The sequence below is a fragment of the Ailuropoda melanoleuca genome, chromosome 3, assembly GCF_002007445.2.
Source record: "Ailuropoda melanoleuca isolate Jingjing chromosome 3, ASM200744v2, whole genome shotgun sequence".
NCBI classification, from domain to species: Eukaryota; Metazoa; Chordata; class Mammalia; order Carnivora; family Ursidae; genus Ailuropoda; species Ailuropoda melanoleuca.
The window spans coordinates 50,793,469-50,806,922 of NC_048220.1; the positions used below are offsets into that span (position 1 = coordinate 50,793,469).

The window sequence follows — 13,454 nt, forward strand, 5'->3', positions numbered from 1 at the left end:
ACAATCCTGAGAGATCACACAGGCCTGGGAAACATTTACATTCCTGACGCTTGAGGAGAGAGACCTTGATGAACAACCAGATCATTCGTAGAGACCCCTGACAGGTCATGTTTTAGTAGAAGGGGCTAACTTAGCTGAATAATAAAGCCTACGCCAAACCTGCTTAATAAGGTTTTTAAAAAAAAATTGAAAGGATAAATCTGATCATCAAGTAACTTGTGGGTCAAAACAAAACTCAACATTCTTAAAATATACAGAGACATTCAGTAATATTTTGTTGCATGTGGATATCCAATTGTTCTCCTCTACAAAAGCCTTGTACCTTTGTTAAAACTCAGGGTTTATTTCTGATAGGCTATTTTGATTACTATAGCCATTACCACTTTTTTGTTGTTTTGAGAGAGAGAGAGAGCATGAACATGTGAGTGGGGGAAGGAGAGAAGAGGCAGGGGGAGAGGGAGAGAGAGAATCCTAAGCAGGTTCCATGCCCAACACAGCCATCTCACAACCCTGAGATCATGCATGACCTGAACTGAAATCAAAGAGTCGGATGCGTAACCAACTGACCCATCCAGGCATCCCGCCATATGTATTTTTTTAAAGATTTTATTTATTTATTTGAGAGAGAGAGAGAGAGAGAGAGTAAGCCAGGGAAGGAGCAGAGCAAGCAGACTCCACGCTGAGTGCAGAGCCCAACTCGGGCTTGATTCCATGACCCCAAGATAATGACGTGAGCTGAAATCAAGAGTCAGACATTTAACCGTTTAACCAACTGACCTGCCCATGCACCTTGTCCTGCCGCATAATTCTTAAAATCAGGCAGTGTTAGCCCTCTAACTTTGTTCTTTTCCATAACTATTTTACCATTCTAGGTCCTCTGCATTCCATATGAGTTTTAGAACCAGCTTGTGAATTTCTACAAAAAAACCCTACAGGAATTTTGATTGGGATTGTGTAGAATTCATAGATAATATCTGAGTAGAAATAATATCTTAATATTCAATCTTCTGGGGCAGCTGGGTGGCTCAGTCAGTTAGGTATCTGACTCTTGATTTCAGCTCAGGTCATGATCTCAGGGTTTTAAGATCGAGCCCCGTGTTGGGCTCTGTTCAGGGCGCAGAGCTTTCTTGGACTTCTCTCTTTCTCTCCCCCTTTCTAAAAAAAAAACCAAAAAAGCCCCCAAAAAACTAATATTGAGTCTTCTGACTGATGAACAAAGCCATATATCCCCATTTTTCTCCACTAAATTTTCATTGATCTTTCTGAATATTTTCTAAGTTTCAGTGTACCTGTCTTTTACATAGTTTGTCAAATTTATCTCTATTTCATATTTTTGATACTATGTATCAAATTTCACTGTCTAAATGTTTGTTACTAGAATATGAAATACAATTAATATTTGTATATTGATCTTGTATCCTTCATTGTGCAAAATTCACTTACATATAGTTGCTTTTACTATAGATTTCATCAGATTTTCTACATAGATGATTATGTCATTTGTGACTAAATACAGTTTTACTTTACTTCTTTTTTTCCCATATGGATGCTTTTTATTTGTTTTTCTTTCTGACTGCACTGGATAGAACCTCTACTATGATGTTCAACAGAAATAGTGAGAGCAGACATCCCTGCCTTATTTCTGATTTTAAGGGAAAAGTATTCAATCTTTCATCATTAAGTATAATAGATGTATAGTTTTTTGTAGATGCTCTCTGTAGGTTGAAAAAGTTCCCCTCTATTCTTAGTTTGCTGGGAGTTTTCACCAGTAAGAGATGTGAGGTGTTGTCAAATGCCTTCTTGACATCCCTTGAGATGATAATATGGCTTTTCTTTTTAGCTTGTTAATGAATTACAGTGACTGATTTTCAAATGGTAAAACTAATCCTGAATTCCCGGGATAAACCCCACTCTGTCATGATGTATTATACAATGTTGAAATTGATTTGCTAAAGTTTTGTTTATATATTTGTATCTATGTTCACCAGACATATTCATCTGTAGTTTTCTGTTCCTGTGATGTCTTTGATTTTGTTTTCAATTTATTAGTGGGTTCACAGAATGAATTGAGAAGTATTTCCTTATCTTCAACTTTTTGGAAGAGTTTATGTAAAACTGGTATTATTTATTCCTTAAATGTCTGTAGAATTCATCACTGAAAGTGTTATGAACTGAATTTCATCCCCCTCAAAATTCATGTTGATGCCATAATAGAATAGGATTTGAGTCCTTACAAAAAAAAAAAAGTAAGAGACATCAGAGTTCTCCATATATGCAGGAAGGACACGTTGAGAAGTCTGCAAGTCAGGTAGAGGTCTTGCTAGAAAACAAATTTTCTATTACCTTCATCTTGGACTTCTAGCTCCCAGAACTGCGAGAGAATAAATTTGCCACTTAAGGTATTTAGTTATGGTAGCCCTGGCAGACTAATCCAGAAGGCTTTGGGCCTAGAAGTTTGGGCAGAATCAAGAGTTGGACACTCAAATGAGCCACCCAGGTCTGCCTAGAATAAATCCCTTTAAGTAAAATTTTCAATTCAAGAATTGTGACTTGAAAGTCTGAAGAATGAAAATAAACTGCCTGGCGAAAAGACTGCACAGGGGCGCTTGTGTGGCTCAGTCAGTTAAGCGTCCCACTCTTGGTTTCAGCTCAGGTCATGATCTCAGGGTCAGTGCTCAGTGCAGAGTCTGCTTGTCAGTCTCCCTCTGGTCCTTCCCCTGCTCTAGGTCAAATAAAAAAATAAAATCTTAAAAAAAAAAAAAGACTGAACAAACTTACACTATTACCAACAACATTAAAGAATGCTTACTTTTTCCACATTCTTGCCACTGGGAATTCTCAAACGTTCAAACATTTGACATTCTCTTAGTGAAAGCTATACTTCCTAATTACCTTTTTTTAATCATAAGTGAGATGCTAATCTTTTCAGTTATTTTTTTAAAAGATTTTATTTATTTATTTGAAAGGGAGAGGCAAAGAATCTCAAGCAGACTTGGAGATGAACAAGGAGCCTGATGCAGGGCTGGATCTCACGACCCTGAGATCATGACTTGAGGTAAAACCAAGAGTGGGGTGCTTAACTGACTGAGCCAACTAGGCACCCCAGTTATTTATATATATGTGGGTTTTTTTCTTTGAAATGCTTGTTCATGTTCCCTACTCATTTTTCCTTATCCTTACTGTTTTGTAAGAGCCCTCTGCATGTTAATGCAAATAACCCTTGTTATGTGTTATTAATATTTCTTTTTTTTTTTAAGATTTTATTTATTTATTCATTCGACAGAGATAGAGACAGCCAGCGAGAGAGAGAACACAAGCAGGGGGAGTGGGAGAGGAAGAAGCAGGCTCACAGCAGAAGAGCCTGATGTGGGGCTCGATCCCATAACGCCGGGATCACGCCCTGAGCCAAAGGCAGACGCCCAACCACTGTGCCACCCAGGCGCCCCTTAATATTTCTTCTGTGTTCAATGTTTGGTTTTCTTTGGGGTATTTTTCCATAAAATCTTTTTTAAATATATGTAGTAAATTTTATCATTCTTTTCCCTCCTGGCCTCTGGGTTTGTCATTCTTTAAGAAAGTTTTTCCTCCTTGGAGATTACAAATAGATTCACTTATGTTTTCTTCTACAACTTTTTTTCACTTAATCTTTGGCCAAAACGGAATTAAATTTAGTATAAGGAATGTTATAGGTATCCATCCAATTTTGTTTATGTCTTCACTATTTATTGCTTGGTCCTTCTTTTTGCCACAAATTTGAGATGTCATCTTTATTATATACCTTCCCCAAAATTCACACCGTATCAGGCTTCTACATTTAAACTCTATTCTGTTTCATCGATTTACCTGTCTATTCCTGTGCCTGTACCAAATTATTTTAATTTCTATGGCTTTCTAATAGCTTTCATATTATGTACAGTAGGTTCTTGTCTCTCCACTCTCCCTGTGCTTTTATTTTTCAGAATTTTCTAGGCTAGTTTTTCATATTCAGTATCATTTTATAACATTCTCATAACTAACCTCCAGCTTTATAAAGCAAAACAAAACAATTAACAAATAAACAAAAATCTGTTTTTGATTGAGCTCTCACACATTTACACAGTAATTTGGGGAAAAATAAATTTCTTAACAAGAATGAATACTTATGGTCAAGAATAAGGCTCTTCTTTCTATTTCTTCAAGTCTTTTTTCTTTTTTTTAAAGTCCCTCAGCAGAATTTTCAACTCTCTTCTTACAGGTAAGGCACATTTCTTATTAGGTATATAAGCCGGTATTTTCTCTTTTATAATTTTTATAAATGGGACTTTCTCCTATATTTTTCTCCTATATTTTTTTTCTAACTGGGTAATACTTATACATATGAAAGGTATTTATTTTTGTCTCGTCTCGGTTTACTGAATTTTTAAAATGTTTTATCTGGAAAAAATTTCAGACTTAAAAAAAGTTATAAAAACAGAACAAAAGAGTCACCCATTGTTAATATTTTCTGTTTACATCATTCTATCTCCCTTCTTATTTATTTTTTCTATTTTTTTATTTTTTATTTTTAATAATAATTTTTTATTATGTTATGTTAGTCACCATACAGTATATCCTTAGTTTTTGATGTAATGTTCCATGATTCATTATTTGCATATAACATCCAGTGCTCCATGCAATATGTGCCCTCCTTAATACCCATCACTGGCCTATCCCGATCCCCCAACCCCCTCCCCTCTAAAGCCCTCAGTTTGTCTCCCAGAGTCCACAGTCTCTCATGGTTCATTCCCCCTTCTGTTTACCCCCCCTTCATTCTCCCTTCTTAAATATATGCATGCACACAAACACATATATAAATAATAACTTATGTACACCATGCCCCTTTACTCACTAATACTTAAGTGTGTATTTTGTAAAAAACAAGGGGATTCTCTTAAACAACCAAATTATTATTAAATTCAGGAAATTTAACAATGGTATATTATTATTTAACCTATAGTCCACATTTTAATTTTGCCAATTGTACCCCTAGTATATTTTAACCAGCCTTTCTATATTCTTATGGTTTCTCTTAGTTTCTTAGGTTATTCTTTGGGGTTTTATAGGAACAAAGAAATAACAACTAAGAATAACAATAATTTTGCCTTTCCCTTTCCTCTAATTATTCCTCTTGGTATGATTTCTCAAAGCCTTATGCTAGGTTGGTCACACCACAAATAGATCACATATCTAAATTTGAAAAGGGTTCTGTAACTAACTCTCCAAAGTAGAAATATAGAAAAAATACCAGCCTATAATCTAGAAGTTCATGATCAAGTCCTAGTTACGCTACTAATGAGCTGTGCAATGCTGGGAAAAATCCTTAACCTCTATGAACTTCCTCATCAGTAAAATGAGAAAGATGAGATAGATAATCTCTAAATCCTTTTCAGTCCCAGAATTCTATGTTTCTGAAAGTTATTTAGTTAAAAAAAAAAAAAAAGAAAGAAAGAAATCAAATATGCCTCACCATTTTTTCCAGCAAGTTTTTTGTTTCTCTGCATCTGTTCTCCACTTTTGAGTCTGGTTGAATTCATATTCTTCCCTTTACCTTTAATCATTAAAGCAGGATCCTGAATTCTTGAAACATAAATGTGTTTTTAAAATTATTATTACATTCTCTACAACCATTGATACAGAATCATACTAAATTTTTACTCAATTTTTAAAACTGGAAAGTATTTTGCTGAGCTGCTATCAAACAGCATGGCACTTTAAAATATGGAGATGGCTCCTGAGCAAACTGAAGATAATTCTGTGACAGGCATGCCAGTTTTTGTGGTTTCTAGACTTTTCTTTGTGCCACCTGTGGGTTTCTCTCCTTTAGGAGCAGTCATCTGCAAGTATTCTGAGTCTCTTGCTCCTCGTTTCATAAACTGGCATGCCACTATGTATTTACCTTCTAGGGAAAAAGAGAGGCTTTTTGCAAAAAAACAGGACTTCCATGTGGGAGTACACTGATCAAAAACTGCAAAATACTGGAATAAAAACAGACACATAGGTGAAAAGGACACTGTGGTGCCAGGAAATAAACGTACGTATATATGGTCAATTAACTTACAATAAAGGGACCAAAAATATACAATGGGGAAAGGACAATCTTTTCAATAAATGATGTTTGGGAAACTGGACAGCCACATGTGAAACAATGAGACTGGGCCTCAATCTTATATCATAAACAAAAATCAATTCAAAATGGATTAAAGACTTCATTTTAAGACTTGAAACCATAAAACTTGTAGAAAAAAACACAGAGAGTAAGCACCTTGACACTGGTCTGGGCAATCATTTTTTGGATTTGGCACTAGAAGCAAAGGCAACAAAAGCAAAAATGAACTAGGGCTACATCAAACTAAAAAGTTTCTGCACAGAAAAGGACGCCATCAACAAAATAAAAAGGCAACCTACTGAATGGGAAGTATTTGTAAATCATACATCTGATAAGGAGTTAATATTCAAAATTTATAAGGAACTCATACAACTCAATAGCAAATAAGCAAAAAATCCAATTAAAAAATGGAAGAGGAACTAAAAAGACATTTTTCTAAAGAAGACATCCAAATGGCCAACAGGTACATGAAAAGGTGCTCAACATCACTAACCAGCAAGAAAATGCAAATAAAAACCACAGTAAGATATCATCTTATACATGTTATAATGGCTATCATTAAAAAGACAAGAAAGAACAAGTGTTGCTGAGGATGTGAAGAAAAAGGAACCCCTGTGCATTGCTAGTGAGAATGTCAACTGGTGAGGGCACTATGAAAAACAGTATAAAGCGTCCTCACAAAATCAAAAACAGAACTATCATATGACCCAGCATTTCCACTTGCAGATATTTATCCAAAGGAAATAAAATTACTATTTAAAAAGATACCTGCACCCGTGTCCACTGCAGCTTTATTTGTAATAGCCAAGACATGGAAACAACTTAAGTATCTACTGATGGATAAAAGGATAAAGAAAATCGGTGTATACAGACACATACATACATACACACACAATGGAGTATTATTCAGCCATAGAAAAGGAAATCCTGCTATTTGTTGACAATGTGAAAGGACCTCGACTGGAAAAAGATGGCAGAGGAGTAGGGGACCCTATTTCAACCAGTCCCCTGAATTGAAGTGGAAATCTACCAGACCATTCTGAACACCTATGAAATCAGCCTGAGATGTAGGAAGATATATCTGGATCTCTACAAACAGAATATCTCCAACGGCTGGTTTTGAGATAAGAAGTAGGGAGCCGTGATTCTGCTGGCAGATACTGAAGATAAACAGAAGGTGGAGGGAACCTCCATGAACTTGCACCAGGAAGGCAAAAGCCTCCCATGCTGGGAGACTTGCAGACTGGTAGCTGTGGAGAAAGAACTTTAGGGAAGCCCCCGGACTGAACCAGGAGCTACGGGTACGTGCGAGTGACTGGGGGCAGCTTGCGGTTGTAGAAGTACAAAGGGCAGAGACATGTCTGGCTCTGGGAGTGACAGCTGGGAGTGCTGCTGTGGGGTACACAACGCAAGAGACTGTGTTTTTATCGCAGCACAGGAACAGAGACAGTGTGGCCTGGAGAGCTCAGTGAAGAGCAGACTGCGATCTCTCTGTTCTGAGACAGAGGTTTGGATACGGTCACTTCTGCTCTGACTCTAGGAAGAGACTCAGAAAGCCGCCAGGGAAAGCCACCAGAGAACAAAAAGCCCACAAAAAACCGTTTTCACTGAGCCCATTCCCCACCCCACAGGGGGCAGGGCAACTCTGCCCAAACAGGGTTGCCGGAGTTAACAGCACATCAAGCCTCTCCCCTCAAAGAAGGCTGGAAGAACAAGAGGCTGACAACCCTAAGGTCCCTATAAAACAGGCGCATCTGGGTTAATACTTTGGACTCTGTACATTCCCTCAATCACCCCTCAACAGAATGACTAAGAAGAGGAACCCTCAACAAAGAAAAGAAGCAGAGACTGTTGCCTCTGCCACAGACCTAATGGATATGGATATAACCAAGATGTCAGAAGACTTCAGAGTAACACTTATGAAGGCGATATCTCAGCTTGAGAAAAATATTAATGACAATATAGAATCTCTAAGGGCAGAAATGAGATCTAATCAGGCCGAAACTTAAAAATGCTATGAATGAAATGCAGTCTAAACTGGATACTCTTGACTGCCAGGGTAAACGAGGCAGAAGAACAAATTAGTGAGCTAGAGGATAAGATGATAGAAAAGAAGAAACCAAGGCAGCATGGAAAAAACAGATTAAAACCCAAGGGATCAAACTGAGAGAGATTAGTGACTCAACGGAACATTCCAATATCAGAGTTATTGGGATCCCTGAGGGGGTAGAGAGAGAGAGGGGGGTCTAGAAAATATATTTGAACAAATCGTAGCTGAGAACTTCCCTAATTTGGGAAAGAAAATAAGCATTCGTGTCCAAGAGGCAGTGAGGACCCCTCCCAACATCAATGAGAACAGACAGATGCCACAACATATAATAGTACAAGTCCCAAATGTTAGATCCAAGGAAACAATCTTGAAAGCGGCGAGGGGAAAGAGATCTCTTACATACAGAGGGAGGAACATCAGAATAACATCAGACTGGTCCACAGAGACCTGGCAAGCCAGAAAGGGCTGGCAAGACATATTCAGGGTACTAAATGAGAAGAACATGCAACCAAGGATACTTTATCCAGCAAGGCTGTCATTAAGAATGGATGGAGATACAAGGAGCTCCCAAGACCAGCAGAAACTGAAAGAATATGTGACCACCAAGCTGGCCATGCAAGAAATATTAAGGGGGAGAGGGGTTTCTATAAAAGGAGAAAGACCCCAAGAGTGACATAGAACAGAAATTTACAGAGACAATCTACAGAAACAAGGACTTTACAGGCAACATGATGACAATAAAAACATATCATTCAGTAATCACTCTCAATGTGAACGGCCTAAATGCTCCCATGAAATGGTACAGGGTTGCAGACTGGATAAAAAGACATGACCCATCCATATGCTGTCTACAAGAAACTCTTTGTGAACCTAAAGATACCTCCAGACTGAAAGTGAGGGGATGGAGAACCATTTTTCATGCCAACGGACCTCCAAAGAAAGCTGGGGTAGCGATTGTCATATCAGAAAAATGCGATTTTAAGCTAAAGACTGTAGTAAGAGATACAGAAGGACACTGTATCATTTTTAAAAGGGTCTATCCAACAAGAGGATCTAACAATTGTAAATATGTATGCACCCAACATGGGAGCAGCCAACTATATAAGCCAACTAATAACCAAAATAAAGAGACACTATTTTTTTTTTAAGATTCTATTCATTTATTTGACAGAGAGACAGCCAGCCAGTGAGAGAGGGAACACAAGCAGGGGGACTGGGAGAGGAAGAAGCAGGCTCCCAGCAGAGCAGGGAGCCTGATGCAGGGCTTGATCCCAGGACCCTGGGATCACGCCCTGAGCCGAAGGCAGACGCTTAACGACTGAGCCACCCAGGCACCCCAAGAGACATTATTGAGAATACACTAATAATAGGAGACCTCAACATTCCACTCTCAGCAATAGACATATCATCTAAGCAGAAAATCAACAAAGAAATAAGTGCTTTGAATGACACTTTGAGGATCAGATGGACCTCATAGATATATAAAGAACATTCTACTCTAAAACAACAGAATACTCAATCTTCTCGCATGCACATGGAACTTTCTCCAGAACAGACCACATACCGGGTCACAAATCAGGTCTCAACTGATACCAAAAGACAAGATTATTCCCTGCATATTCTCAGACCACAATGCTTTGAAATTGGAACTCAATTACAAGAAAAAATTTGGAAGAAATTCAAACACATGGAAGCTAAAGACCATCCTGCTTAAGAATGTTTGGGTCACCCAGGGAATCAAAGAAGAACTTAAACATTCATGGAAACCAATGAGAATGAAAACACATCGGTCCAAAACCTATGGGATACTGCAAAGGAGGTCCTAAGCGGGAAATACATAGCCATTCAAGCCTCACTCAAAAAACAAAGAAAAATCCCAAATACATAAATTAATCTTACACCTTCAAGAACTGGAGAAAGAACAACAAATATATCCTAAGCCACGCAGGAGAAGAGAAATAATTAAAATTAGAGCAGAGATCAATGAATGAGAAACCAGAAATACAGTAGAGCAGATCAACGAAACTAGAAGCTGGTTCTTTGAAAGAATTAATAAGATCGATAAACCACTGGTCAGACTTACCCAAAAGAAAAGAGAAAGGACCCAAATTAATGAAATTATGAATGAAAGGGGAGAGATCACAACTAAGACCAAAAAAATAGAAACAATTATTAGAAATTATCATCAACAACTATATGCCAATAAATTAAACAACCTGGAAGAAACAGATGCCTTCCTGGAAACCTATATACTACCAAGGTATATAGGAGGAAATTGACAATCTGAACAGACCAATAACCAGTAACAAAATTGAAGCAGTGATCAAAAACTTCCCAAAAAACAAGAGTCTAGGGCCTGATGGATTCCCAGGGGAATTCTACCAAACATTCAAAGAAGAAATAATACCTGTTCTCCTGAAGCTGTTTCAAAAAATAGAAACAGAAGGAAAACTTCCAAACTCATTTTTATGAGGCCAGTATTACCTTGATCCCCAAACCAGGCAAAGACCCCATCAAAAAGGAGAATTACAGACCAATATCCCTGATGAATATAGATGCCAAAATTCTCAACAAGATTCTGGCTAACAGGATCCAACAGTACATAAAAGGATTATCCATCATGACCAGGTGGGATTTATTCCTGGGATACAAGGATGGTTCAACATTTGCAAATCAATCAATGTAACAGAACACATTAATAAGAGAAGAGACAAGAACTATACGATCCTCTCAACTGATGCAGAAAAAGCATTTGACAAAATACAGCATCCTTTCCTGATTAAAGCCCTTCAGAGTGTAGGGACAGAGGGAACATTCCTCAATTTCATAAAAACCATCTATGAAAAGCCCATAGTGAATATCATTCTCAATGGAGAAAAGCTGAAAGCCTTTCCCTTAAGATCAGGAACACAACAAGGATGTCCACTCTTGCCACTATTGTTCAACACAGTACTAGAAGTCCTAGCAATAGCAATCAGACAACAAAAAGAGATAAAAGGTATTCAAATTGGCAAAGAAGAAGTCAAACTCTCTCTCTTCGCAGATGACATGATACTTTATGTGGAAAACCCAAAAGACTCTACCCCCAAATTACTAGAACTCATACAACAATTCAGTAATGAGGCAGGATACAAAATCAATGCACAGAAATCATCTGCTTTCCTATACACTAACAATGTAACTGTAGAAAGAGAAATTAGGGAAGTGATTCCATTTACAATACCAACAAAAACCATAAGATACCTTGGAATAAACCTAACAAAAGAGGTAAAGGATCGATACTCTAGAAACTATAGAACACTTATGAAAGACATTGAAAAAGACACAGAAAGAAGGAAAAACATTCCATGCTCATGGATCAGAAGAATAAACACTGTTAAAATGTCTATGCGGCCCAGAGCAATCTATACTTTCAATGCCATCCCGATTAAAATACCAATGACATTTTTCAAAGAGCTGGAACAAACAATCCTAAAATTTGTGTGGAACCAGAAAAGACCCCAAATCGTCAAGGAAATGTTAAAAAAGAAAAACAAAGCTGGGGGCATCACATTGCCTGATTTCAGGCTATATTACAAAGCTGTGATCACCAAGACAGCATGGTACTAGAACAAAAACAGACACATAGACCAATGGAACAGAATAGAGAACCCAGAAATGGACCCCCAACTCTATGGTCAACTAATCTTTGACAAAAAAGGAAAAAATATCCAACGGAAAAAAGACAGTCTCTTTAATAAATGGTGCTGGGAAAATTGGACAGCTATATACAAGAATGAAACTCGACCATTCCCTTACACCATACACAAAGATAAACACTAAATGGATGAAAGAGCTTAATGTGAGAGACAGGAATCCATCAAAATCCTAGAAGAGAACATAGTCAGTAACCTCTTCAACATCAGTCACAGCAACTTCTTTCAAATACGTTTCCAAAGGCAAGGGAAACAAAAGTGAAAATGAACCTTTGGAACTTCATCAAGATAAAAAGCTTCTGCACAGCAAAGGAAACAGTCAACAAAACAAAGAGGCAACCCATGGAATGGGAGAAAATACTTGCAAATGAAGCTATAGATAAAGGACTGGTATCTAAGACCTATAAAGAATTTATCAAACTCAACACCCAAAAAACAGATAATCAAGTCAAAAAATGGGCAGAAGACATGAACAGACCTTCTCCAAACAAGACATACAAATGGCTAACAGACACATGAAAAAATGTTCAACATCATTAGCCATCAGGGAAATTCAAATCAAAACCACACTGAGATACCCCCTTACGCCAGTTAGAATGGCAAAAATTAATAAGGCAGAGCACAACAAATGTTGGAGAGATGTGCAGAAAGGGGAACCCTCTTACACTGTTGGTGGGAATACAAGTTAGTACAGCCACTTTGGAAAACAGTGTGGAGGTTCCTCAAAAAGTTAAAAATAGAGCTACCCTATGACCCAGCAATTGCACTACTGGGTATTTACCCCAAAGATACAGATGTAGTGAAAAAAAGGGCCACATGCACCCCAATGTTCATAGCAGCAATGTCCACAATTGCCAAACTGTGGAAGGAGCCAAGATGCCCTTCAACAGACGAATGGATAAAGAAGATATGGTTCATATATACAATGGAATATTACTCAGCCATCAGAAAGGATGAATACCCACCATTTGTATTGACATGGATGGAACTGGAGGGGATTATGCTAAGTGAAATAAGTCAAGCAGAGAAAGACAATTATCATATGGTTTCACTTATATGTGGAACATAAGGAATAACATAGAGGACATTAGGAGAAGGAAGGGAAAAATGAAGGGGGGAAATCAGATGCGGAGACGAGCCATGCAAGACTAAGGACTACGGGAAACAAACTGAGGGTTTCAGAAGGGAGGGGGGTGGGGGGATGGGTTAGCCTGGTGATGGGTATTAAGGAGGGCACGTATTGCATGGAGCACTGGGTGTTATATGCAAACAATGAATCATGGAACACATCAAAAACTAACGATGTACTGTATGGTGACTAACATAACATAATAAAATAAAATTTTTAAAAAAGTGTGAAAGGACCTAAAGGGCATTATGCTAAGTGAAGTAGGTCAGACAAAGACAAATACTGTACAATCTCATTTATATGTGGAATCTAAAAAAAAACAAAACAAAACCCAAACTCATAGGTACAGAGAACAGATTGGTGGTTTCCAGAGGCAGGGGGGTGGGGAGTGGGTAAAATGGGTGAAAGTGATCAAAAAACGCAAACTTCCACTTATAAGATAAGTAAGTCCTGGGG

At 37.8% G+C, this 13,454-nt stretch overlaps 1 protein-coding gene across 1 annotated transcript in view; it reads right to left on the reverse strand.

Annotated features, from left to right (window-relative positions):
• Positions 1-13,454, reverse strand: part of ANKRD31 (ankyrin repeat domain 31) — a 158,380-nt gene that overhangs the window by 100,427 nt on the left and 44,499 nt on the right. Inside the window, 1 exon segment of the mRNA XM_034656368.1 lies at positions 5,486-5,595. Coding sequence (XP_034512259.1) covers positions 5,486-5,595 — 110 coding nt within the window.